Raw genomic sequence first — 27,075 nt, forward strand, 5'->3', positions numbered from 1 at the left:
GTGGGGGGTGGGTGTCACCTCTAGCTCTCAGTGTTTTCAATCTGCTCTTATTCAATTCAGAGAAAAATGATGTGATAAATTATCACAGAAGTGCTCATGAGAATTGACTCCCCATCTCAGGTGTTTCTGTATCTTAAGAGCAGGGCACTCAATTACTGCCCCACACTCATTCATTCACTAAGCATTTATTGAGCATTTCATAGCCACTGAAAGCTAGGGCTGCAAAGATGGGTGACTCACACACGCTGTCCCAGAACCAGGCAGAAAGAACAAATTCTTTGTAGAAAAAATAAACTCTGTGCTTCTGAGGGAGTGGGGCCCTCCAGCACAGTGCGCTCTAGTACTTTCTTCCATATTCATTCATGTGTATCATCAGAAAAGAGCATAGAACCTAAGAGAACAGTCTTCAGTGTCTAACAGACACTCCAGACAATTCCTGGAGAGACAGTTCCTGGGTCCAACAATTCCCAGCTGTGTGACCTTAGCAAGTAATTGAACTTCTCGGAGACTTGGTTTGTTCCTGAATAAAAATAGGGATATTATTTAAATGGGGATAGTATTTGCCTCAAATGATGGTTGGAAGTTTTAAAAAATATATGTGTGAAGCGCTTGTTGCAATGCCTAGTTCACGTCAGCACTCAGCAGATGAGAGATGCTGGTGTCACTGCCAGCGTGAGACCTTCCCAAGCCACTGGACAGAATTTCCAGGCAAAGCAGACCCACCAGTGGCCCCAGAGGGGCTAGTCTCTTCACAGACCTGGATTCAGGGCTCCCCTCGCACATCACAACAGAACCCAGCGCCAATTAGGATTTGATTCTTGGTCAGCTTCTTTTTGGAGAGGGTTGAAGAAATTGAGGCATTTTACTGTTCTTTTGCATTTTATCAGGATATAACATACATAGACTCAAATTTTTAACTCATTGGGCTTAAGATTCATTATGTCCTTTTCTTACAGAAAACAGCGTCTGAGATCATTTTTTAAGGGACTGGTAGTAAAAGTGCCAAGTTTTAGAGTTTCTGCTTGAAAGAGTTAACTTTTTGTGAGAAAAACCACTCCCAGCTTAAGCCTTTATCCTTAAGAAAAATGAATAATAATATCTGAAAAGAACTTTAGAGTTTATAAGGTATATGTGTATATATGTGTGAATATGTATATATAATATATTAATATTTTCAGTAGCCTAACCAACCTCAGCAAGTCTAGGTTATACCCATTTTCAGATTCATAAACTGAAGTTCATAGAGTGTAATTGACTTGTCCAAGTTTCTACACTTGGGAAGTGGCCTGAGAACACAGATTTCTTGATTCCAGAGCCGGTACCTTTTGCTCTGTGCTGCTTCTTGGCCTTAAACTTAGTACCTTGCAGCCCAAGACCTTGGCCACAGGAGAGAGTAGAGGAGGGTGCACACAAATAGCTCAGTACAACCCACTATCTCTGGAGCAAAAACAAGCCCCTCTCAGGCTCAAGCCCTACTGTTGATGATGCACTAGAAGTTACATGGAGTTTGCTAAAAATAAAATGGCTGTGAGAGAAATCATGATGACATTTGTTTCAGAGAGTGAAAATTGCTGCCCACCCTCCACTGGGCCTTCTAGCTGGTCCAGTTTAAAGCTGACTGTCCACCAGTTGTGTTTGCTGATTCTCTCCCTCACAGGGCTGCTCCTTTCTCTGTGTCTTTGGTTTTCCCGGGGAAAAGGCACCTGATGAGGTCACTCATGCCTTGGAAAGTGCTGTGGATATATTTGACTTCTGCTCTCACGTCCACAAGATCCAGTGAGTGTTTCCAGACCCTGATTCCGTCTGGTCCCTGACCCTGTTGTAGGATATGGGGAGATAGGACAAGTGTCAGGGAAGAGGAAGGCAGGAGAAGGCTGTTCTTGCCTGGGTGCCCTTATGTCTGCATTCATTACTCATCTAATGTACAGGTAGGGTGAGCAAACCCAGCCCTGACGCAGTCAGATGGGGGATGGTCAAGGCCAGGTGGAGAAAGGATACTCCTAAAAAGTCCAAATGTACCAGAGAGAGTCGAACTGAGTTGTCTCTCTCTATTCTGGCTTACTTTCTGGTAGAGGTCACACTCCCAACTATGTTGGAGACCTGAGTTGATTTTTAATAACTAGGAGATAAAGTAAGTCCTTGGGTTGGAAATTTATATATTGATCTGGCCTCAAGATGATCCACTGAGTAAAACTGTCAAGATAACGTTTACCATCCTCAACCCCGGCTGTCCAAGAGCCCAGTGCCCTCAGGCTCCCCCAGACTGAGCACCCCAGTGACCCTACTTGCAGCCCACTCTGGTCTACTCTAACAGGTACCACCCCTTGCCCTAAATATTCCACCTTCTCAGCCTCTAGTCATCTGTGTGCATTAGCAAAGTTAGCTTTTGATGCCACACACTGAGTTACTTCCTTTCAAAACAATGACCTTGTTCTTTCTAGCAATCACAAAAGATAGTTAAAATTGTTTACTCAAAGTCATTCTATATTGAAAGTCCATTTGGGGTGATGAGCTTATTTTACAGAAAAATAGATCAGATGAATACTTAAAAGTAGCAGAAAAGTGAACTGAGTTATCTCTTCTAAGAACTCAGTTCTCTGTCACAAACTGCCCCTCCTTTACATCTCCAGGCCATGTACAATTGCCCTAACCTAACTACAAAGGGAAGAGAGTTATTTCTTGAAAATCCTTTCCCACCCCTCCCCCATCCCATTCATCACCTTGTCCCCACCCTCCCTGCCTTCTCTGTGCTCACTGTCTTTTTCTCTTTCCTCACAACTCTCTTTCTGCCTGGAGCCAGCACTGTTTCCATAGGCGTGGCCAGCGGGATTGTCTTCTGCGGAATCGTTGGACACTCTGTGAGGCACGAGTACACAGGTGTGCTGGGCTCACTTATCTCCATCTTCCTTTCAGCAAACACTGTGCCTTGCCACTGGGCTTGGTGGGAGGAAGGACAAAAATAAGTGAAACGTGGGCCCTGCGTTCAGAAAGTTTGCAGTCTTCCAGATGGAACCAAGCCATATAGCTTTGCCCCTGGACAGCTCAGTGATTGCAAATATGCACTTCTGGGGCTATGATTGAGTATAAGAAATATGCAGTCATTGGAGGGGAGCCATGGGGGGCCTTAAGCTCGTGGGACGATGGGCCTTTATGTTAATTTTCTGTTCACATTAAACAGTTACTCCTCTTAATTCCTGGGATAGGTTAGGACTGCTTTTTTTTTTTTAATTTATTTATTTTTGGCTGCTTTGGGTCTTCGTTGCTGCGCACGGACTTTCTCTAGTTGCGGCAAGCGGGGGCTACTCTTTGTTGCGGTGCGCGGGCTTCTCATTGCGGTGGCTTCTCTTGTTGCGGAGCACGGGTTCTAGATGTGCAGGCTCAGTAGTTCTGGCGCACGGGCTTTATTGCTCCGTGGCATGTGGGATCTACCTGGACCAGAGCTCGAACCCCTGTCCCCTGAATTGGCAGGGGGATTCTTAACCACTGCGCCACCAGGGAAGCCCCAGGACTGCTTCTTAAAAATTATGAATATTGGCATTACTGATAAATAGTACTAATCTCAAAAGGAAATAGTAAGTAGGTGTTATCTTAAGATTTCACTGCTTCTTCCTCTTCAATCCTATTATGGTTTTAAATGTTCAGAAATAATACATCTAAAATACTGAATACATATGAAACTGAAATAGTTATGTCTGGAATGATATGACGTCTGAGATTTTCTTCAGAATAATACAGGGTGGAGAGTGGATGGGAATGGGGATGGAGCGGGATTGGCCACGGGTTAATGGTTTTGGGGACTGGGTGATGGGTATATAGATTGATGATACCATGCTTTATTGTATGATCAAATTTCCCCATAATAAACTGTTTTTAAAAAATGAATATCTTACTCAGGAATATTCAAGTTTATGTCAAAGTGCAACATTTAATACCTAATTAGTAGTAGTATTAACTGAGGGCTTACTAGCAGCCCGGCACTTCTCGAAGTTCTTTATGTGTATTAACTCATTAATCTTCATAAACTACCCTCTGAGAGAGGTACTGTTATCAACCCCATTTTACAGATTAGAAAACTGAGGCATGGAAGAGTTCAAGTATTTTGCCCAAGTAATTTACATATAGTAGTTAGAGGTAGAGCTGAGATCCAAACCTGCATAACCTGGTTTCAGACTCTGTGCACTACAGTATATTACCTCTTACAATATCCCCTAAACCAGTTCTACACACACACTCCTTCCAGCCCCATTTACTCACTCTTTTTTTTTTTTTTTTTTTTTCTTTTTGCGGTATGCGGGCCTCTCACTGTTGTGGCCTCTCCCGTTGCAGAGCACAGGCTCCGGATGCGCAGGCCCAGCGGCCATGGCTCACGGGCCCAGCCGCTCCGCGGCATATGGGATCCTCCCAGACCGGGGCACGAACCCGTATCCCCTGCATCGGCAGGCGGACTCTCAACCACTGCGCCACCAGGGAGGCCCCCATTTACTCACTCTTAAAAAATTAAATGAAGGCTCATACACAGGAACATGCAGACCCAATTGGAGATCACTGTTCCAGGCACAAGCTTCTGCTTCTCCCTCTTGTAGCAGAAGACCAAGTATACCTCATCTGAGGGCCCTCAGGCCCTGTCCACCATCCCACTTAACAGAATCCTCTCCATATTCAGGGTCCAGCTATCCCTGAGCAGATCATCCCCTTAGCCTCCCAGGTGGCTAAATGAGTTAACTCCTTATATATTTTTAAATAGCCATTGGCTGAATCTGGGTAGTTGAAGGTGAGATTGCTGTGTCATCCATGAGAGGCAAAGGGAGTAAAGGGTAACAATGCCATTTGGGGACAGTATGCCTCAGATTACACTCAGTTCAATGGCTGTTTTCTCCCAGCTCTTTGCCTTTCTCTCTCCTTATTATAGTCATTGGTCAAAAAGTCAACATAGCTGCCAGGATGATGATGTACTACCCAGGAATCGTGACCTGTGACTCCGTCACCTACAATGGCAGCAACCTACCAGCCTACTTTTTTAAAGAGCTTCCAAAGAAAGTCATGAAAGGTGTTGCAGATTCTGGACCAGTGTATCAGTGTTTGGGCCTTAATGAGAAAGTGTGAGTGTGGGGCATTGATCTTGCAGTACTTTTTAGTAAAGAAGTGGGACAAGTATGATAGCAAAATGACAGGTCACCCATTTCAGATTCAAAGCCAGCTCATGAAATTAAAATCTATTCCTTCCCAGACCAAGGCCCAGATTTCAAATTCCTTCATCTTCCTCCATCCTGCTGATACTATAGCACGGTGGAAGATCCCATTGTACCCTCAGTTCTGAGACTATGAGGGTAATTCTTCAAAGGTTGTGTAAAGAGAACAGAGAATCCCCTCATTCGAGTTTCTCTTTGGACCCACATGGACCCAATCACCAACCATTAACCATTGATCATGTCAATTGTGTGTCCAGGCATTGACAGGGATTACTCCTCCTCTAAGTGTTTAGTGAAATACATTCCCTCAAAGCCCAACTTGCTCTCGCATTGGGGCTTAAAACCCCTCAGTATCTTCTAATCATTTTCATGATAATTTTCAAATTCCTTGCAATGACATACAAAGTAACCACCTGCCTTTCCTACCTCATCTCCTCCTGTGCCCTTTCCTCTGGGTGGGGTGCCAGGGGGGGTTCTAAGGGGATTATCTTCCCTTTCACTCATTCCATCCCCAGTCTCCTAGGAAAACCACAGTCAGTATTTTTTTTTAACATCTTTATTGGAGTATAATTGCTTTACAATGTTGTGTTAGTTTCTGCTGTATAACATAGTGAATCAGTTATATGTATACATATATCCCCATATTCCCCTCCCTCTTGTGTCTCCCTCCCACCCTCCCTATCCCATCCCTCTAGGTGGTCACAAAGCACTGAGCTGATCTCCCTGTACTATGTGGCTGCTTCCCACTAGCTATCTATTTTACATTTGGTAGTGTATACATGTCAGTGCTACTCTCTCACTTCATCCCAGCTTACCCTTCCCCCTCCCCGTCTCCTCAAGTCCATTCTCTACCTCTGCGTCTTCATTGCTGTCCTGCCCCTAGGTTCTTCAGAGCCATTTTCTTTTTTTTTTTTTAGATTCCATATGAAATTTGTAGTGAGGTGGGTGGACCTAGAGTCTGTCATACAGAGTGAAGTCAGAAAGAGAAAAACAAATACCGTATGCTAACACAGTCAGTTTTTGAAATCCAGCTCAAGGATCTCCTCCTCTCTGAAGCTGCCTTTGGAAGCTACCCAGCCCCAGCTCAGACAGTTTAGCTGTTTCCTCCTCTGTGTAACTCTATAGCACATTAGAACATTCATTACGCTCATCACAATCACAGACTCGATGTGCCTTTTCACCTACTACACTGGGAACTTTTTGAGGATAGTGATTATTTCTTGTTCATTCTTATATCCCCAATGCTTGGTAGGCATCAGTAATGATGAATAAATGAATGAACAGCATGGAAAGCTCTATATGGTAGTGCTTGGTGGATGGAAAGTGAAAAGGTATTATTCTTTATACTAGCAAGCTAGAATCTAGGTCTTAAAGGGTCAGATGACAGAATCGGGGCTATAATTGGTTCAAGGAGTCTTTATTATTCACCTTTATATTCCCAGGGCTCAGCACTGTTCTTGGCATGTGTAGATCATCAATAAAATGCTGTTCGAATAAATGAATGAATAATAATTTTTGTGAGCCCTTATTAAATATTAGGCACTTTACCTCAATATCAACTATATGAGGTAGAAACAAACTATTATTAACCCTATTATATAAATTTAAAAACTGAGACTCTGAGATGTTAAATGACTTGTCCATAGTCATAAATCTAGTAAATAATTGAGCCAAGGTTCAAAATGCCACAATAATGCTGCATTATAGTCAACCACAAAACCTCAGTTGTATACAACAGTAAATTTTTATTTATCTCATGAATATGTGGGGTTCAGCTGATCTTGGCAGATTTGGGTGATCTTTCCTAGACATGCCTGGGGTTCAACAGGTTGTTGGCTGATCCAGGATGACCTCAGGTGGAATAACTGGGAATTTTGGCTGACATAACTGGGACAGTTTGACTCTATGTGTCTCATCTTATATTGGGCTAACCCAGGCATGTAGTCATGGCAATATCAGAAGATGAAGATAGAGCAAGCATTTTTCAAGCCTCTATGTCATGTTTGCTAACATCCCATTGGCCAAAACATTCACAAGTCTGAGCCCAGGGTGGGAGGACACTGCAAAGGTACAGTACATAGCAAAGGACATAGATACAAGTAAGGATGAAGACGTGGCACCATTTATACAGTCAGTCTACCACAGAAACTCTCTACTGTTTCTGAAACTACCAGGACTATTGGATCCCAAAGTCTGCCCGCTTTATGGTTTCTCTGTACCATCTCTGCAAATAAGAGACTATAGAAATACACATACAAATATGAACAGGGCCTGGTTCCTGTCCTGAAATCTAATGGGGAAGACAACATACACAAAATTAGGTGTATATTACCTAGGAAACTTTGGTATGAGCTATAACAGAGGCATAACAAGGTAGTATAATAGTATAAACAAGGGAATGAGCCATTTGTCTAAAAAGGCCCCTTCAAGAGATGATATTATGCAGTGGGCAAACATATGCCCCTGGCCTAGTTTTAGATACTGACTCTGTCACTATCCTCTGTCACCACTAGCCATGGGATCTTGTTCAAGTTAAATTCTCTGTACCTCAATTTTCTAATTTGTAAAATGGACATAATAATAATACCTTCTTAATAAGGTTTTTGTCAGGAGTAAAGAAAATGGTACATGTACAGCACTTGAAACTGCCAGGCACATAGCATGTGCTCCACAAAGGTGAACTGTCATTGTTTGAGCAATTGGTAGAATCTTTCCATGCTGTGAGACAGTATAACACATCTAACTGTATTGGGTCCCATACTGGGTGTCTGGTTTCCCTAGAAAAGGGTCAGTTCTACCAATGCAGACTCAACAAGCATTTTTTGAACAACGTACCAGGTGCTGTGGTAAAGGCAGCTACATAAGTTGTTTGGAGACTCTATTACCAGGTAAGAACTTCTCCTTTCCCTTCCTATTGGCATCTGCACCCCTTGATAGACCCCTTGATAACAGGGGATAGATTCCTGTTAGAGACTGAAAAGGAGGCTTTCTGGGAACTAAGAACTAGTCCCTCTGGCTCTCAGTATTTCCCTGTTTTGATGCTAACATCTTTTCTTTTCTTCTCTTCAGCATGTTTGGGATGGCATACCTCATCTGCAACAGAAATGAGGGTTACCCTTTGCTAGGTAGGTAGTGAGCCTTGATTTTTTTTTTTTTTTTTTTTTTTTTTTTTCGTACGCGGGCCTCTCACTGTCGTGGCCTCTCCCGTTGCGGAGCACAGGCTCCGGATGCGCAGGCCCAGCGGCCATGGCTCACGGGCCCAGCCGCTCCGCGGCATATGGGATCCTCCCAGACCGGGGCACGAACCCGTATCCCCTGCATCGGCAGGCGGACTCCCAACCACTGCGCCACCAGGGAGGCCCGAGCCTTGATTTTTAAACCTCTTTATTGAACTATAAAAAGACATACAGAGAAGTACACCAATGATAAGTCTTCAGCTTAATGAATTATCACAAAATGAATGTATAATCACCATCCAGGCCAAGAAATAGAAAAATAACAGTACTCTGGAAACCCTCACATACTTTATCCCTCTCCCTTTACCCAAAGATTTCTCACACCCTAAATTACTTAGGCCTGTTCTTAAAATTTATATGAATGAAATCATATATTGTGTAATTACATAAGCCTTCTTTTAATCAACATTACATTATGAAATTCATCCATATTGTTGGATGTAGCTATAATTCATTCATTTTCATTGCTGTAGTACAGTTGGCCCTCTGTATCTGCAGGGTGTGCATCCATGGATTCAAGCAACCACAAATCAAAACAAAAAATTTTTTTTTAATTCCAGAAAATTCCCAAAAGCAAAACTTGAATTTGCTGCACACCGGCAACTATTTACATAGCATTTACATTGTATTTACTATTATAATCAACCTAGAGATGAGATAAAGTATACAGGAGGATGTGTTTAGGTTATATGCAAATACTACACCATTTTATATAAGGGACTTGAGCATCCGCAGATTTTGATATCCCCGGGGGTCCTGGAACCAATCTCCTGTGGATACAGAGGGATGACTATATTCCCTTTTATAAATATATAACAATGTATCCATTCTGCTTTTGTACAACATTTGAGTTGTTTACAGTTTGGGTTCTTATGAATAATACTGCCATAAAGATTTTTGTACAAGTCTTATGGTGAACATATGTATGCATTTCTGCTGTTGAGTATATATATAGGAGTGATACTGTTGGGGCAAAGGGTACCATTTTGGTACATAGTTTTCTCAGTCTTTATAATTTTAATAATTCTGTTGGGTTTATAGTGGTATCTCACCATGGTTTCCATCTGTATTTCCCTGATGTGCTTGAGTGCCTTTTCCAAATATTTATTGGCCATTTGGAAATCATCTTTTATAAAGTGTCTGTAGAAATCTTTTGTCTATTTTTCAATTGGATTGTATTTTTTTATAGATCTGTTGGAATTATTTATATATTATGAAAATGGGTCCATTTGTTTTTACTGTATGTAACTTTTCCCATTCTCTGCTTGCCTTTTTACTCTATTAGTGATGTATTTAATGAACACAATTTTTTTTTTTTTAGTTTCTGCTTTATAACAAAGTGAATCAGTCATACATATACATCTGTTCCCACATCCCTTTCCTCTTGCGTCTCCCTCCCTCCCACCCTCCCTATCCCACCCCTCCAGGCGGTCACAAAGCACCGAGCTGATCTCCCTGTGCTATGCGGCTGCTTCCCACTAGCTATCTATTTTATGTTTGGTAGTGTATATATGTCCATGCCACTCTCACACTTTGTCACAGCTTACCCTTCCCCCTCCCCATATCCTCAAGTCCATTCTCTAGTAGGTCTGTGTCTCTATTCCCGTCTCACCCCTAGGTTCTTCATGACATTTTTTTTCTATATTCCATATATATGTGTTAGCATACGGTATTTGTCTTTCTCTTTCTGACTTACTTCACTCTGTATGACAGACTCTAGGTCCATCCACCTCACTACAAATAACTCAATTTCGTTTCTTTTTATGGCTGAGTAATACTCCATTGTATATATGTGCCACACCTTCTTTATCCATTCATCTGATGATGGACACTTAGGTTGTTTCCATGTCCTGGCTATTGTACATAGAGCTGCAATGAACATTTTGGTACATGACTCTTTTTGAATTATGGTTTTCTCAGGGTATATGCTCAGTAGTGGGATTGCTGGGTCATATGGTAGTTCTATTTGTAGTTTTTTAAGGAACCTCCATACTGTTCTCCATAGTGGCTGTACCAATTCACATACCCACCAGCAGTGCAAGAGTGTTCCCTTTTCTCCACACCCCATCCAGCATTTCTTGTTTCTAGATTTTTTGATGATGGCCATTCTGACTGGTGTGAGATGATATCTCATTGTAGTTTTGATTTGCATTTCTCTAATCATTAATGATGTTGAGCATTCTTTCATGTTTTTGTTGGCAATCTGTATATCTTCTTTGGAGAAATGCCTATTTAGGTCTTCTGCCCATTTTTGGATTGGGTTGTTTGTTTTTTTGTTATTGAGCTGCATGAGCTGCTTATAAATTTTGGAGATTAATCCTTTGTCAGTTGCTTCATTTGCAAATATTTTCTCCCATTCTGAGGGTTGTCTTTTGGTCTTGTTTATGGTTTCCTTTGCTGTGCAAAAGCTTTGTAGTTTCATTAGGTCCCATTTGTTTATTTTTGTTTTTATTTCCATTTCTCTAGGAGGTGGGTCAAAAAGAATCTTGCTGTGATTTATGTCATAGAGTGTTCTGTCTGTGTTTTCCTCTAAGAGTGTGATAGTTTCTGGCCTTATATTTAGGACTTTAATCCATTTTGAGCTTATTTTTGTGTATGGTGTTAGGGAGTGTTCTAATCTCATACTTTTACATGTACCTGTCCAGTTTTCCCAGCACCACTTATGAAGAGGCTGTCCTTTCTCCACTGTACATTCCTGCCTCCTTTGTCAAAGATAAGGTGACCATATGTGTGTGGGTTTATCTCTGGTCTTTCTATTCTGTTCCATTGATCTATATTTCTGTTTTTGTGCCAGTACCATACTGTCTTGATTACTGTAGCTTTGCAGTATAGTCTGAAGTCAGGGAGCCTGATTCCTCCATCTCCATTTTTCGTTCTCAAGATTGCTTTGGCTATTCGGGGTCTTTTGTGTTTCCATACAAAATGTGAAATTTTTTGTTCTAGTTCTGTGAAAAATGTCATTGGTAGGTTGATAGGAAGTGCATTGAATCTGTAGACTGTTTTGGGTAGTATAGTCATTTTCAAAATGTTGATTCTTCCAACCCAAGAACATGGTATATCTTTCCATCTGTTTGTATCATCTTTAATTTCTTTCATCAGTGTCTTATAGTTTTCTTCATACAGGTCTTTTGTCTCCTTAGGTAGGTTTATTCCTAGGTATTTTATTCTTTCTGTTGCAATGGTAAATGGGAGTGTTTCCTTTATTTCTCTTTCAGATATTTTGTCATTAGTGTATAGGAATAAAAGAAATTTCTGTGCCTTAATTTTATATCCTGCTACTTTACCGAATTCATTGATTAGCTCTAGCAGTTTTCTGGTAGCATCTTTAGGATTCTCTATGTATAGTATCATGTCATCTGCAAACAGTGACAGCTTTACTTCTTCTTTTCCAATTTGGATTCCTTTTATTTCCTTTTCTTCTCTGATTGCCATGGCTGAAACTTCCAAAACTATGGTGAATAACAGTGGTAAGAGTGGGCAACCTGTCTTTTTCCAGATCTTAGTGGAAATGCTTTCAGTTTTTCACCATTGAGGATGATGTTGGTTGTGGGTTTGTCATATATAAAACCTTTATTATATTGAGGAAAGTTCCTTCTATGCCTACTTTCTGCAGGATTTTTATCATCAATGGGTGTTGAAGTTTGTCAAAAGCTTTCTCTGCATCTATTGAGATGATCATATGGTTTTTCTCCTTCAATTTGTTAATATGGTGTATCACGTTGATTGATTTGCGTATATTGAAGAATCCTTGCATTCCTGGAATAAACCCTACTTAGTCATGGTGTATGATCCTTTTAATGTGCTGTTGGATTCTGTTTGCTAGTATTTTGTTGAGGATTTTTGCATCTATGTTCATCAGTGATATTGGCCTGTAGTGTTCTTTCTTTGTGACATCCTTGTCTGGTTTTGGTATCAGGATGATGGTGGCCTCGTAGAATGAGTTTGGGAGTGTTCCTCCCTCTCCTATATTTTGGAAGAGTCTGAGAAGGATAGGTGTTAGCTCTTCTCTAAATGTTTGATAGAATTCGCCTGTGAAGCCATCTGGTCCTGGGCTTTTGTTTCTTAGAATATTTTTACTCACAGTTTCAATTTCAGTGCTTGTGATTGGTCTGTTCATATTTTCTATTTCTTCCTGATTCAGTCTTGGCAGGTTGTGCATTTCTAAGAATTTGTCCATTTCTTCCAGGTTGTCCATTTTATTGGCATAGAGTTTCTTGTAGTAATCTCTCATGATCTTTTGTATTTCTGCAGTGTCAGTTGTTACTTCTCCTTTTTCATTTCTAATTATATTGATTTGAGTCTTCTCCCTTTTTTTCTTGATGAGTCTGGCTAATGGTTTCTCAATTTTGTTTATCTTCCCAAAGAAACAGCTTTTAGTTTTATTGATCTTTGCTATCGTTTCCTTCATTTATTTTTCATGTATTTCTGATCTGATCTTTATGATTTCTTTCCTTCTGCTAACTTTGGGGTTTCTTTGTTCTTCTTTCTCTAATTGCTTTAGGTGCAAGTTTGGTTGTTTATTCGAGATGTTTCCTGTTTCTTAAGGTAGGATTGTATTGCTATAAACTTCCCTCTTAGAACTTCTTTTTCTGCATCCCATAGGTTTTGGGTCATCGTGTCTCCATTGTCATTTGTTTGTAGGTATTTTTTGATTTCTGCTTTGATTTCTTCAGTGATCACTTCATTATTAAGTAGTGTATTGTTTAGTCTTCATGTGTTTGTATTTTTTACAGATCTTTTCCTGTAATTGATATCTAGTCTCATAGCATTGTGGTCGGAAAAGATATTTGATATAATTTCAATTATCTTAAATTTACCAAGGCTTGATTTGTGACCCAAGATATGATCTATCCTGGAGAATGTTCCATGAGCACTTGAGAAAAATGTGTATTCTGTTGTTTTTGGATGGAATGTCCTATAAATATCAATTAAGTCCATCATGTTTCATGTATCATTTAAAGCTTGTGTTTCCTTATTTTCATTTTGAATGATCTGTCCATTGGTGAAAGTGGGGTGTTAAAGTTCCCTACTATGAATGTGTTACTGTCGATTTCCCGTTTTATGGCTGTTAGTATAGTATTTGCCTTATGTATTGAGGTGCTCCTATGTTGGGTGCATAAATATTTACAATTGTTATATCTTCTTCTTGGATCGATCCCTTGATCATTATGTAGGGTCCTTCTTTGTCTCTTCTAATAGTCTTTATTTTAAAGTCTATTTTGTCTGATATGAGAATTGCTACTCCAGCTTTCTCCTGGTTTCCATTTGCATGGAATATCTTTTTCCATCCCCTCACTTTCAGTCTGTATGTGTCTCTAGGTCTGAAGTGGGTGTCTTGTAGATAGCATATATATGGGTCTTGTTTTCGTATCCATCCAGCCAGTCTGTGTCTTTTGGTGGGAGCATTTAATACATTTACATTTAAGGTAATTATCGATATGTATGTTCCTGTTCCCATTTTCTTAATTGTTTTGGGTTTGTTATTGTAGGTCTTTTCCTTATCTTGTGTTTCTTACCTAGAGAAGTTACTTAGCATTTGTTGTAAAGCTGGTTTGGTGGTGCTGAACTCTCTCAGCTTTGGCTTGTCTGTAATGGTTTAATTTCTCCATCAAATCTGAATGAGATCCTTGCTGGGTAGAGTAATCTTGGTTGCAGGCTTCTCTCCTTCATCACTTTAATTATGTCCTGCCACTCCCTTCTGGCTTGTAGAGTTTCTGCTGAGAGATCAGCTGTTAACCTGATGGGGATTCCCTTGTGTGTTATTTGTTGTTTTTCCCTTGCTGCTTTTAATATGATTTCTTTGTGTTTAATTTTTGACAGTTTGATTAATATGTGTCTTGGCGTATTTCTCCTTGGATTTATTCTGTATGGGACTCTCTGTGCCTCCTGCACTTGATTAACTATTTCCTTTCCCATATTAGGGAAGTTTTCAACTATAATCTCTTGAAATATTTTCTCAGTCCCTTTCTTTTTCTCTTCTTCTTCTGGAACCCCTATAATTCGAATGTTGGTTCGTTTAATGTTGTCCCAGAGGTCTCTGAGACTGTCCTCTGTTCTTTTCATTCTTTTTTCTTTATTTTGCTCTGCATCAGTTATTTCCACTATTTTATCTTCCACCTCACTTATCCGTTCTTCTGCCTCAGTTATTCTGCTATTGATCCCATCTAGAGTATTTTTCATTTCATTTATTGTGTTTTTAATCAATGCTTGATTCATCTTTAGTTCTTCTAGGTCCTTGTTAACTGTTTCTTGCATTTTGTCTATTCTATTTCCAAGATTTTGGATCTTGGAAATAGAATCTTGGATCAGCTTTACTATTATTATTCTGAATTCTTTTTCAGGTAGACTGCCTATTACCTCTTCATTTGTTAGGTCTGGTAGGTTTTTATCTTGCTCCTTCACCTGCTGTGTGTTTTTCTGCCTTCTCATTTTGCTTATGTTACTGTGTTTGGGGTCTCCTTTTTGCAGGCTGCAGATTCGTAGTTCCTGTTGTTTTTGGTGTCTGTCCCCCGTGGCTAAGGTTGTTTCAGTAGGTTGTGTAGGCTTCCTGGTGGGGGGGAGTAATGCCTGTGTTCTGGTGGTTGAGGCTGGATCTTGTCTTTCTGGTGGACAGGTCCACGTCTGGTGGTGTGTTTTGGGGTGCCTGTGGCCTTATTATGTTTTTAGGTAGCCTCTCTGCTAATGGGTGGGGTTGTGTTCCTGCCTTGCTAGTTGCTTGGCATAGGGTGACCAGCACTGTAGCTTGCTGGTCGTTGACTGAAGCTGGGTGTTGGTGTTGAGATGGAGATCTCTGGGAGATTTTCGCTGCTTGATATTATGTGGAGCTGGGAGGTCTCTTGTGGACCAGCGTCCTGAAGTTGGCCCTCCCACCTCAGAGGCACAGCACTGACTCCTGGCTGCAGCACCAAGAGCCTTTCATCCACACATTCACAAAAAGAGAGCAGGGGGAAAAATCAAAAATCTTGCTCTCCAAGTCCACCTCCTCAATTTGGGATAATTCGTTGTAAAAAGAGGAAAAGGGCGAGAAGTCTGAAATCTTGCTCTCTAAGTCCACCTCCTTAATTTGGGATAATTCGTTGTAAAAAGAGGAAAAGGGGGGAAAGTCTGAAATCTTGTCCTCAAAGTCCACTTCCTCAATTTGGGATGATTCTCTGTCCATTTATGCACTCCACAGACGCAGGGCACATCAAATGGGCCGTGGAGCTTTAATCCGCTGCCTCCGGGGCTGCACAGAGAGATTTCCCTGTCTCTGCTCTCACAGCTCCCGGGTCTCAGCCTTGGACCTGGCCCCGCCTCTGCGCGTAGGTCGCTGGAGGGCGTCAGTTCTTCGCTCAGGCAGGACGGGTTTAAAGGAGCCGCTGATTCGGGGGCTCTGGCTCACTCAGGCAGAGGGGAGGGGAGGGGCGCGCAGTGGCTCACTCAGGCAGAGGGGAGGGAGGGGCGCGCAGTGTGGGGCGGGCCTGCGGCGGCAGAGGCCGGCGTGACGTTGCAGCAGTCCGAGGCGCTCCGTGCGCTTTCCCGGGAAAGCCGTCCCCGGGTCCCGGGACCCCGGCAGTGGCGGGGTGCACAGGCCCCCCGGAAGGCGGGGCGGACAGTGACCCGCGCTCGCACACAGGCCCCGCGGCGGCGGCAGCAGCAGCAGCAGCCCCAGCGTCCCACGCCCGTCTCCGAGGTCCGCGCCTGTCTCCGGCGCTTCCCCAAGCAGCCCTCTTAATGCCCTCTTCTCGCGCGGTAGGAAACAAGAGGGAAAAAAGTCTCTTGCCTCTTCGGCAGCTCCAGACCCTTTCCCCGGACTCCCTCCGGGCTAGCCGTGGTGCACTAACCCCTTCAGGCTCTCTTCCTGCCACCAGCCCCAGTCCTCTCCCTGCGCTCCGACTGAAAGCCGATACCCGAGCCTCAGCTCCCAGCCCCGCCCGCCCCGGCGGCCAAAGCCTCTCGGGCTGGTGTGTGCCTGAGGGCACCGATCCTCTGTGCCGGAATCTCTCCGCTTTGCCCTCCACACCCCTGTTGCTGTGCTCTCCTCCGCTACTCCGAAGCTTTCCCCCTCCGCCACCTGCAGTCTCCGCCCGCGAATGGGCTTGTAGTGTGTGGAAACCTTTCCTCCTTCACGGCTCCCTCCCACTGGTGCAGGTCCCGTCCCTATCCTATTGTCTCTGTTTATTCTTTTTTTTCTTTTGCCCTACCCAGGTATGTGGGGAGTTTCTTGCCTTTTGGGGGGTCTGAGGTCTCTGTCAGCGTTCAGTAGGTGTTCTGTAGGAGTTGTTCCACGTGTAGATGAATTTCTGATGTATCTGTGGGGAGGAAGGTGATCTCCGCGTCTTACTCTTCCGCCATCTTCCTCCGGGCCGGAGCTCCTTTAAGCAGCACTCTTAATCCTCTCTCCTGGCGCACCAGGAAACAAAGAGGGAAGAAAGAGTCTCTTACCTCTTCGGCAGGTCCAGACTTTTCCCCAGACTCCCTCCCGGCTAGCCGTGGCGCTCTAACCCCTTCAGGCTGTGTTCACGCCCCCAGTCCTCTCCCTGCGCTCTGACCGAAGCCCGAGCCTCAGCTCCCAGCCCCGCCCGCCCCGGCGGGTGAGCAGACAAGCCTCTCGGGCTGGTGAGTGCCGGTCGGCACCATCGATCCCCTGAGCGGGAATCTCTCCGCTTTGCCCTCCGCACCCCTGTTGCTGCGCTCTCCTCCTCGGCTCCAAAGCTTTTCCCCGCCTCCACCCGCAGTCTCCGCCCGCGAAGGGGCTTCTAGTGTGTGGAAACCTTTCCTCCTTCACAGCTCCCTCCCACTGGTGCAGGTCCCGTCCCTATCCTTTTGTCTCTGTTTATTCTTTTTTCTTTTGCCCTACCCAGGTACGTGGGGAGTTTCTTGCCTTTTGGGAGGTCTGAGGTCTTCTGCCAGCGTTCAGTAGGTGTTCTGTAGGAGTTGTTCCACGTGTAGCTGTATTTCTGGTGTATCTGTGGAGAGGAAGGTGATCTGCGTGTCTTACTCTTCCGCCATCTTCCCGCTCTCTCAAAATGTTTGACTTCTAAGCTTCAGTTTTCTGGTAGTGTTGGAGGGGCTTCTGCAGCGGCGGGGGTGGCTGTGCCTCACCGTAAGGACAAGGACACTGGCAGCAGAAGTTCTGGGAAGTACTCCTTGGCGTGAGCCCTCCCAGATTCCGCCATTAGCTCCACCAAAGAGCCCGTTTAGGAAATTGAATTTTTTTTATCACTGTTAATACTTTTAGTAGCCCTGAGATAAGTATAATTTCTCATTTACAAAGAGCAAGTTTCCGTCACAGAATCGGAAATAAAAAATTTTTATCCATATTGTTCAACATGGGAACCCTAACTTTAATAAGTTGATTTCCTAATGTAATAATCTATAGTTACTTCTAGTGTGTTACAGAAAAAGGAAAAGAAAACAAGCATTAGGGTCAGATAGCCCTGGTTTAATTCCTGGTTGTATAATTTAAGCAAATCTCAGTTTTCTACACTAAAGTTAGATGGACATCATAATGAGCATTATAAGAATCCTTTCCCTCACAGCTTGTGGGAATCAAAACAAAACAAAACTGTAAAACCACACTCTTAACTGGAAAGTTCTAGAGAAAGATTTTTAAAAATTTTAAAGTGCACAGGACCTCAAGAAACTCCATGAACAATGCCATGGAAATTCCAAGGGTATTCTTAGAAGCTGTATCACTATGTGCTTTTTTATGTTTTTAGACTATTTTATGTTGAGTGGGTTTTCTCCCTTTTTTAAAAATGAAAATAACAGGACGCGATAAGGAGATCAAATACTTCATGTGTACTATGAAGGAATTTTTGATATCTAACTGCAGCCGAGTCCTGATGTACGAAGGATTATCTGGATATGGAAAAAGCCAGATACTAGTGGAAATTGAGTACCTGGCTCAAGGTGAGAACCACAGGTGAGTGTCTTGCAATGACCATTTTTTTGTGAATCCAGAGAATCCTGACATCTTTAAGAGTTTCATTTGTTTCAATGTTCCTCTCCTTTATATAAGTTGCCTTATGTAAACTATCCACAATCTATCAGTTATTATTGGGTGTCATGCCCCTTGTGCTAGATACGTAATTAATGATAAACATATCGAACTGAGAAAATGGAAGATGGGCTGACCCCTGGAGATCCTGATTTAATGCCAGGACGGGCTTGGACATTGATATTTTTAAGTTTCCTAATGCACAGTTTGAGAACAACTGGTATAAATGTTGAGGATAGATTGGGTTTGCAGAACAAATACTAAGTTTATCCATGTGGCCGACAGGGAATTACTAGTTCAAACCACTGAGCCCTGAGAGTATGGTTAGAGAATGAAAGGCCTCTAGAGTTTCCTTCGGAAGGCAGAGCTGATGTACTTACCTCATGCTGTTTGTCTCTTTTCATATAAGGAATGTCATGAGGGCTCTCTTTGGGACAACCCATCTCATGGAGGTGGACGGTATGGTATTCACTAACAGTGATGATGACCAAGACAATGGTAATGGTGTCTCACATCCTTTCACCATCTAACCTAAAGGCTTTAAGGGGAAAATTCTGATTAATCTTACTTTTAGCTGTGTTTCTACTCTTTTTTAATGTCAGGCCTGAGAAAGACTAGTTTTAAAATATCTTTAACATTGCTGAAGGGATAATTCAAAATAACCAGAAGACACTCATTTATTCCATCACTTACTGAGTACCTACTATGTTCCAGGAACTAAGCGCTATATTAGTTTGCTAGAGCTACCATGACAAAACACCACAAGCTAGGTGGCTTAAGCAAGAGAAGTATATTGTCTCGGTGTACAGGAGGGTAGAAGTCCAAGATCCAGGTGTCGTAAAGTTGGTTCCTTCCATCAGCTGTGAGGGACAATCTGTTCTGTGCCTCTTTCCTAGCTTCTGGTGGCTTGCTGGCAGTCATTGGTGTTCATTGGCTTGTAGAAGCATCACCCCAGTCTCTGCCTCTATCTTCACATGATGTTCTCCATGTGTGCTGTCTGTGTCCAAAAATTTCCCTCTTCTTTTTTTTTTTCCCACTGCGTGGCTTGCGGGATCTTAGTTCCCCAACCAGGGATTGAACCTGGGCCACACCAGTGAAAACACCGAGTCCTAACCACTGGACCACCAGGGAATCCCCCAAATTTCCCCTTCCTATAAAGAGACAGTCATATTGGATTAGGGGCCCACCCTATTCCAGTATGGCCTCATCTTAACTTACCTAGTTACATCTGTAATGACCCTATTCCCAAATAAGGTCACATTCTGAGGGCTAACACTTCAGCATATGAATTGGTGGGGGGAAGGGGTGCCTAAATCAATCCATAACAAGTTGCAAAGCCTTGAAGACGAATAATACCTGATCCCTACCCTCAAGGAGTTCTCACAAAAGAGAAGGAAAGAGAGATGACAGTAAAAATAGAAGGTGGTGAGGACAGTGATAGAAGCACGCCATAGAGTACTGTAAAAACTACGAGAAAGGGGGGTATGTCATCCAACCTGAGGGCATCAGGGAAGATTTCCAGGAGGTTACTCCTGAGCTGAGATTTATAACTGAACAGGAAACGAGGGATTAGGAGGGACTGTGAGAAGTGATAACACTCCAGGCCGAGGAAAGCAAAGGAAGGCATAAAGAGAAGAAACAGTTGGATGTGCAGGGAACACTCACTGGTTTGTTGGTGGTGGAGGGGAGACTGCTGGGCAGAGAGTGGCAAGAAATGACAATGAGGACTTGGAAAGGCTTATATGTCACATGAAGGAGTCTAGACTTAACCTAGACTTGCATCTACCTAGGTGCTTCAGGCTTCTATAAAGGTGATGCCTTCAGAGAGTCTTGGTGCTAGACAGGGGTAGTAGTATGCTGTTAGGGAGTATAGGTGAGAGTATGAGGGCCTGAACCCAGGCATTGGTGGTAGGGCTAGAGAAGAAGGGATAGCTAGGATACATTTACAGAGCTTAGAAACATAGTGGAATAAGGGAGGGTATCTGAAGCACAAATAAAGAACAGCTTCCAGATAGCTTGGGAGATCTGTCATTACAACTGAATATGAAGAGTCAGGGCTTTCCTTCAACCTTTATTGTTTTCAAAAAATATATTTTAAAACTCTGATTCCTGACTTTCTTATAAACAGGACTATTGCTATTGCGTTGACTAAGATCAGCTTCCATCAAAATTTTTATACCATCCAGATACTCATGGCCAATGTACTAGGTCTGGATACTTGCAAACATTATAAAGAACGACAGACCAACCTTCAAAAGAAAGTCAAGTCACTGCTGGATGAAAAGTTCCATTGTCTTCTTAATGACATTTTCCATGTGCAGGTAACTGGCTAGTGTTAGACTCCTGTGAGAAATAGTGAGGGGGCAGATGTGGCCACTCCTCCCTGATGCTTTATGACTTTGCATCTCCTTGGCCTTTATTATCCTCTTCTTTTCTCATCTGCAACGTCCAGGTTGTAAGGAAATGGCTCCCAATCCTTGAATGAGCCACCTTCCTGAGATATATTGGTACCAGACTCAAGAAAACCCAAATAGCCACCTGCTGATTCATTTCTTTTCTCACCTTCCCATCATAGCTGTACTATACTAGCTAGTCCAGGGCACGAAATCACTCTGCTCCCACAGGTGACTGCCAAGGCAAAGACAAGAATGTGCCCTGCTCTTCCCTGTATCTATTCGATTCAATGACCTAGAGTATTAGAGCTGGAAGGGATGTTATGGATTACCTAGCACATGAGGATTTTAAGGCACAGAACAGTAAAGTGAATTACCAGAGTCATACAACTAGTATTTCCCTCTGCTATTTGCCCATACTCAATATTTTCATAATTCTTTATACAGTTCCCTATTTCACGAGAGGTTTCCAGGATGAGCACCACGAGAAAGCAGAAGCAGTTGGAAGCGTTGTTTATGAAGATCTTGGAGCAAGTAAGAGCGTCTATAGGTCAAATAATGGGGAGGGGGAAACTGGGCGTCTCACCGCAAAGCCAGGTGACCTCAAGGGTTTAGACTCCAATGGCAAGAAGCTTTGAAGTATGTGAAAGCTTTAACCCAAAGTGTTTCATTTTCCTCCATCCTTCCAAACCTCAAGCTAAGACTCTGTTCAGAATTTAGCTGTGCTTGAAAGGAGTCCTTTAACATTACTCCTGGGAGTTTGGCCTCGCCTTAAAACCAGTCCTCTTTTTCTCTCCCTCTGTATGAGATGCAGTCTATCAAACTGGTTATGTATATAGGCTCTGTAATCAGTCTACCAAGGTTTGAGCCCTTAGGCCTGTCACTTGCTACCTGGGTAACCTTGACCAAGTGACTCAACCTGTCCATGCTTTTACTTTACCTTCTATAAAATGAGGAAATAATAGTACCTGGCTCACAGGGTTGTAAGGTTTAAATGACTAGATTATGTGTAAAACTTAGAATTGTGCCTCTTTCATTGGAAACACTCAACCAATGTTAACTTTTGCTCTCTGAATAATATCGTGACTGTCCATTGTATGTTGATGATCACCAACTTTATATCCCATTCCTCAGCTCTCGTATAAGCACCAAAACCATATTTCCAATAACTGTATATTCCACTTGGATATGGGGACTCACACTCAGTTCAGTGTCTAATACTAAATTCATTTTTTCCCTACTTTATTGCCCTATCTCCCTCATCTTGATCCTGATTTAGTTAATAGCAAATTCATTCACACATCATTTAAAGTTATCTTTGCTCCCTTCCTCACCAGTTGCCACATCTTCTACATTTACTCAGTTGACAAGTCCTACCATGTCTACCTCAGACTGACTCTGGAATCTCCCCGTCCTCTGTTCCCTACTGTAGTTCAGCCTCTTTCTCTTCCTGGACTATTTCCATACCTTTCCAACTAATCTCTGTGCCTCATACCGCTCCACTCCAATTCATCCTCCATACAACTGCCAAAGTGTATGCAAATCGCTCCAACCTGTGCTTTATACTACTATCCAAGTAATTCTCAATACTAATGAGATAAAAGCCAAAAGACTTTTTTTTTTTTTTTTTTTTCGTACGCGGGCCTCTCACTGTTGTGGCCTCTCCCGTTGCGGAGCACAGGCTCCGGATGCGCAGGCTCAGCGGCCATGGCTCACGGGCCCAGCCGCTCCGCGGCATATGGGATCCTCCCAGACCGGGGCACGAACCCGTATCCCCTGCATCGGCAGGCGGACTCTCAACCACTGCGCCACCAGGGAGGCCCAAGACTTTTTTTTTTTAACCTGGAGAAATGCTACTCATCATTCAACATCACCTCTTCAGTGAGAACTCCCCCAAATCACAAGGCATGACCAATTCCTCTTCTGCTGTGTTTCTGTAACACTTTGAACATATTTCTTATTGTATTTTCCATACTGTATTGCAATTTGCTACTTATATATGTGTCTCTCCCCCTCAGGAGGTTGTGAGCTTCTTAAGGAAAGGGAGCCTCTTTCTCATTTTTGTATCACTATTGACCAGCAGAGTGTCTGGCACATAATAAATAAACAATTCAAGTTTGTGGCATTGTGTAAGTTTATAATACAACTTCCTTCTTCTCCACTCCAGGCAAATAAGGCTATATCAGTAGTTTCTAAATGTCAGGCTTTGGACTGTTTGCATCACAAGTATCCAGGAAGCTTCATAAAATATATGGATTTGTGAATTCTACCCCAAATTGAAAAGGGCTTCGTTTGGGCCTAGGAATCTGTTTAGTTATTTGTTTTTGTTTTGAAACTTTTCAGTTGGTTCCGATCCACAACCTAGTTGGAAACCATGAGTAAAGCTGTGCTTTGACTCTGCTACGACAACAATCTTTGGATCCTTTACTATCAGTATGACTTCGGGCAAGTGGCTTAACTTCTCTGTGCCTAAATTTTCTCAGTAAATAGATTCAGTAGCGCCACCTCCTATGAATGTTACGAAGATTTTTTTTTTAATTAAAAAAAATTTGTTTTGGCTGCATTGGGTCTTTGTTGCTGCACACGGGCTTTCTCTAGTTGCGGTGAGCAGGGGCTACTCTTCGTTGCGGTGCGCGGGCTTCTCATTGCAGTGGCTTCTCTTGTTGCGGGGCACGGGCTCTAGGCGCACAGGCTTCAGTAGTTGCCGCATGTGGGCTCAGTAGTTGCGGCACTCAGGCTCAGTAGTCGTGGCTCGCGGGCTCTAGAGCGCAGGCTCAGTAGTTGTGGCGCATGGGCTTAGTTGCTCTGCAGCATGTGGGATCTTCCCGGACCAGGGCTCGAACCCATGTCTCCTACATTGGCAGGTGGATTCTTAACCACTGCAACACCAGGGAAGTCCGTTAACGAAGATTTTAAATAAGTTCATTTATGAAAGCACATCACATAGTGCTGGGAACATAGTAGGTGCAGTGTAAGTGTTGGCTTTTTTCACATCAGAGAGGACCTGATTCCATCTCCTCATTTTATTTTATTTTTTAATTAATTTTTATTGGAGTATAGTTGATTTACAATGTTGTGTTAGTTTCTATGTTGTGTTAGTTTGTTGTGTACAGCAAAGTGAATCAGTTATACATATATATATATATCCACTCTTTTTTAGATTCTATTCCCATATGGGTCATTACAGAGTGTTGAGTAGAGTTCCCTGTGCTATAAAGTAGGTTCTTGTTAGCTATCTATTTTATATATAGTAGTGGGTATATGTCAATCCCAATCTCCCAGTTTATCCCTCCCCCCACCTTTCCCCCTTTGTAACCATAAGTTTGTGTTCTACATCTGTGATTCTGTTTCTGTTTTGTAAATAGGTTCATTTGTACCATTTTTTTAGATTCCACATATAAGTGATATCACATGATATTTGTCTTTCTCTGTCTGACTTACTTCACTTAGTGTGATAATATTTAGATCCATCCATGTCGCTGTAAATGGCATTATTTCGTTCTTTTTTATGGCTGAGTAATATTTCAGTCTCCTCATTTTAAATGTGAAGAAGCTGGCGCCATTGATGTACTATTGAATTCATGTAGGTTTTTTGGTTCCTGCTTTACTCTCCCCAATTCACAAATAATTCACTGACAAGTCTATTCTATGACTAAAACTCACATTTCTAACTGCCCCGTAGTTTTTATTTATTTATTTATTTATTTGGCTGCATTGGGTCTTTGTTGCTGCACGGGGGCTTTTTCTAGTTGCAGTGAGTGGGGGCTACTCTTTGTTGCGATTCGTGGTCTTCTCATTGCGGTGGCTTCTCTTGCTGTGGCGCACGGGCTCTAGGTGCGCAGGCTTTAGTAGTTATGGCTTTCAGGCTTAGTAGTTGTGGCTTGTGGGCTCTAGAGCACAGGCTCAGTAGTTGTGGTGCATGGGCTTAGTTGCTCTGTGGCATGTGGGATCTCCCTGGACCAGGGCTCGAACCTGTGTCCCCTGCATTGGCAGACAGACTCTCAACCACTGAGCCACCAGGGAATTCCCTGCCCCGTAGTTTTAAAGATATTAGTCAAATACAAAACAAAACAAAACAATGGGATGCTAACTCCTATTCATTAAAATATTCTCAGAGTCAGTGAAGAACTAACGATCTGGCGACAGAATGGGGCTGTAAGAGGGGACTTACATATATGTGATAAGGCAGGCTATAATACTTTATAATGATCATCTTCTGAAATTCGAAATTTGAATGTAGCCTTTGCTGCTCTAGTTTATAAAAACATGCAGAGGGAAAGAATGGCTTAACCCAATCTCTTCCCAGAGGGAAACAAAAGAAGCCAAGAGCAGTCTGGAGCAGTAAGAGTGGGGAAGGTTTTCTCCATTTAGACATCTTACACTATGGAATTGCAGGGCCCGCTATGCAGGGGCTCACAGTAAATGTAAGCTCTATATTTTGTCTAATACTTTCTCCCCAGTGCTTAAAACAGTACCTGACCCTAACAGATGCACAATAAATGCTTAATGAGTAAATAAATAATTCAGACTAGTTAGGGAAAGGTACTCTACACAAGAAAAGGGACACACGATCTGTTTTTAAGTGTAACATGTGCCATAGTTCAAGCTAGAACAGCATAAACTGCCAGCAGGACAAGGACCAGGTGAGTTTCTCTCGTCACTCTGCCTCCAGCACCTAGCCCAGTGGGTGCTTCGTAAGTACGTGTTGAATCGATGTTGGTTGAATAAATGTCAAATAAGTATTTCCAGGAGACCTTCATTTTTCAATAGATGAGAATGACTTGAAGTAAACCTCAGTAATTTTTATGTAATGGCTGTTTAACTTGACTAAAACCCCATCTATCCTATATATTTACATTATCTTTACACAAAGATTTGACCAAGTAAGAGTCTATTCCAGCCAGTTCTGTCCCAATTGCCACAGATTCCAATTAGCGGAATCTAAATTAACACAAAGTTATTAGAAAGAACCGATTTAACTTAGCTTCACAAAACTCGGTGGATACACATGCGTACCCATACATGTGTATAAAAAACTGAAGTCACGGGAGTTCCCTAGTGGTCTAGTTAGGATTTGGCGCTTTCGCTGCCATGGCCTGGGTTCAATCCCTGGTCGGGGAACTGAGATCCTGCAAGCTGCTCGGTGCGGCCAAAAAAACAAACAAAAACAAAAACAAAAAAAACCCTGAAGTCCTACAGCATTTTTCTTTCTGTTTCTCCACCTTGTCCAGACAGTGAAAGAGGAAAGGATTATTTTCATCATCGATGAAGGCCAGTTTATCGATTCAGCCTCCTGGACCTTTATGGAGAAGCTTATCCGGTCTGTTCCCATCTTCATCATCATGTCCCTGTCTCCCTTCATCGACATACCCTGTGCAGCTGCCAGTGCCATAATGAAGAACAGGAACACCACCTATGTCACCCTTGGAGCCGTGCAGCCTAAGGACATCCTCAACAAGGTCTGCCTAGACCTCAACGTCAGGGGCATCCCCAAAGAACTAGATGCGTGAGTAACCTATTTCTATCCTGAGGCCTTGACATCTGCACTCATTCTCCAGGTCCAGACTTCATCAGATTCCTTAAGATGTGTCTAAAAGTGGCCATTTCAGGATTCTTGTTGGGCCCGCCTTTCAAAGGGGCCACTGAACCTGCTTGATAGGATGGATGCTGCTCACTTTTCCTTGTTATGGTCCCTGTTACACCGTCTCAGACGTTGCTTAGGACATCAGTTTTGTTTCCCTTTCATCATGCTGCTATGGGTACACTCACTCTAACCCACAGTGACTAAGGGCGCTGTTGTGGGCAGGTAACATGAAAGGCAAACGGGTAAAAGCCTTAAGAACCACAGCCCACAGCTGAGCAAGGTCTTAGTCGCTGGTAATAACGTGGTCTGGTGCTGGTGTTCCCTGTCATGGTAGATGGTGACGTCAGTGCTCCCTGAGCTTCTCAGTGACTCCTCTCCTGGGGTCTTGACAGCAGTCCCCTTAACGACATGGACAATGCCTCTTCCTTAGCTGGCTGTTTACAAGCCACCTTGGTATCTGTATCTGTTCTTTCTAATGAGGTTGCTTTGCTTCTGGAAGAGAAACGTCTTGGACAAAGTCTCATTTAAAATAACTCCAGGCATGAATTTTGTGTGTTCTTTCCCTTTGTCTCTCTGTCTCTCCCTCTTTCTCTCTGTATATATGTATTTATTTATTTATTATGTACGTATTTATTATATATGTATACATTTATTATATATGCATTTACTTTTTTTTTTTTTGCGGTACTGT

At 42.7% G+C, this 27,075-nt stretch overlaps 1 protein-coding gene across 1 annotated transcript in view; it reads left to right on the forward strand.

Moving 5' to 3' along the window:
• ADCY10 (adenylate cyclase 10) overlaps window positions 1-27,075 on the forward strand; it is a gene marked incomplete at its 3' end in the record, with an annotated part of 100,015 nt that overhangs the window by 18,619 nt on the left and 54,321 nt on the right. Inside the window, exons 10-17 of the mRNA XM_082612965.1 lie at window positions 1,658-1,776; window positions 2,801-2,877; window positions 4,910-5,099; window positions 8,259-8,314; window positions 18,179-18,332; window positions 20,536-20,728; window positions 21,248-21,334; window positions 26,032-26,306. Coding sequence (XP_082469091.1) covers window positions 1,658-1,776; window positions 2,801-2,877; window positions 4,910-5,099; window positions 8,259-8,314; window positions 18,179-18,332; window positions 20,536-20,728; window positions 21,248-21,334; window positions 26,032-26,306 — 1,151 coding nt within the window. The remainder of the gene's footprint in view (window positions 1-1,657; window positions 1,777-2,800; window positions 2,878-4,909; window positions 5,100-8,258; window positions 8,315-18,178; window positions 18,333-20,535; window positions 20,729-21,247; window positions 21,335-26,031; window positions 26,307-27,075) is intronic.

Source organism: Mesoplodon mirus (assembly GCF_964341445.2).
Source record: "Mesoplodon mirus genome assembly, chromosome: 3".
In the NCBI taxonomy this organism is placed as follows: Eukaryota; Metazoa; Chordata; class Mammalia; order Artiodactyla; family Ziphiidae; genus Mesoplodon; species Mesoplodon mirus.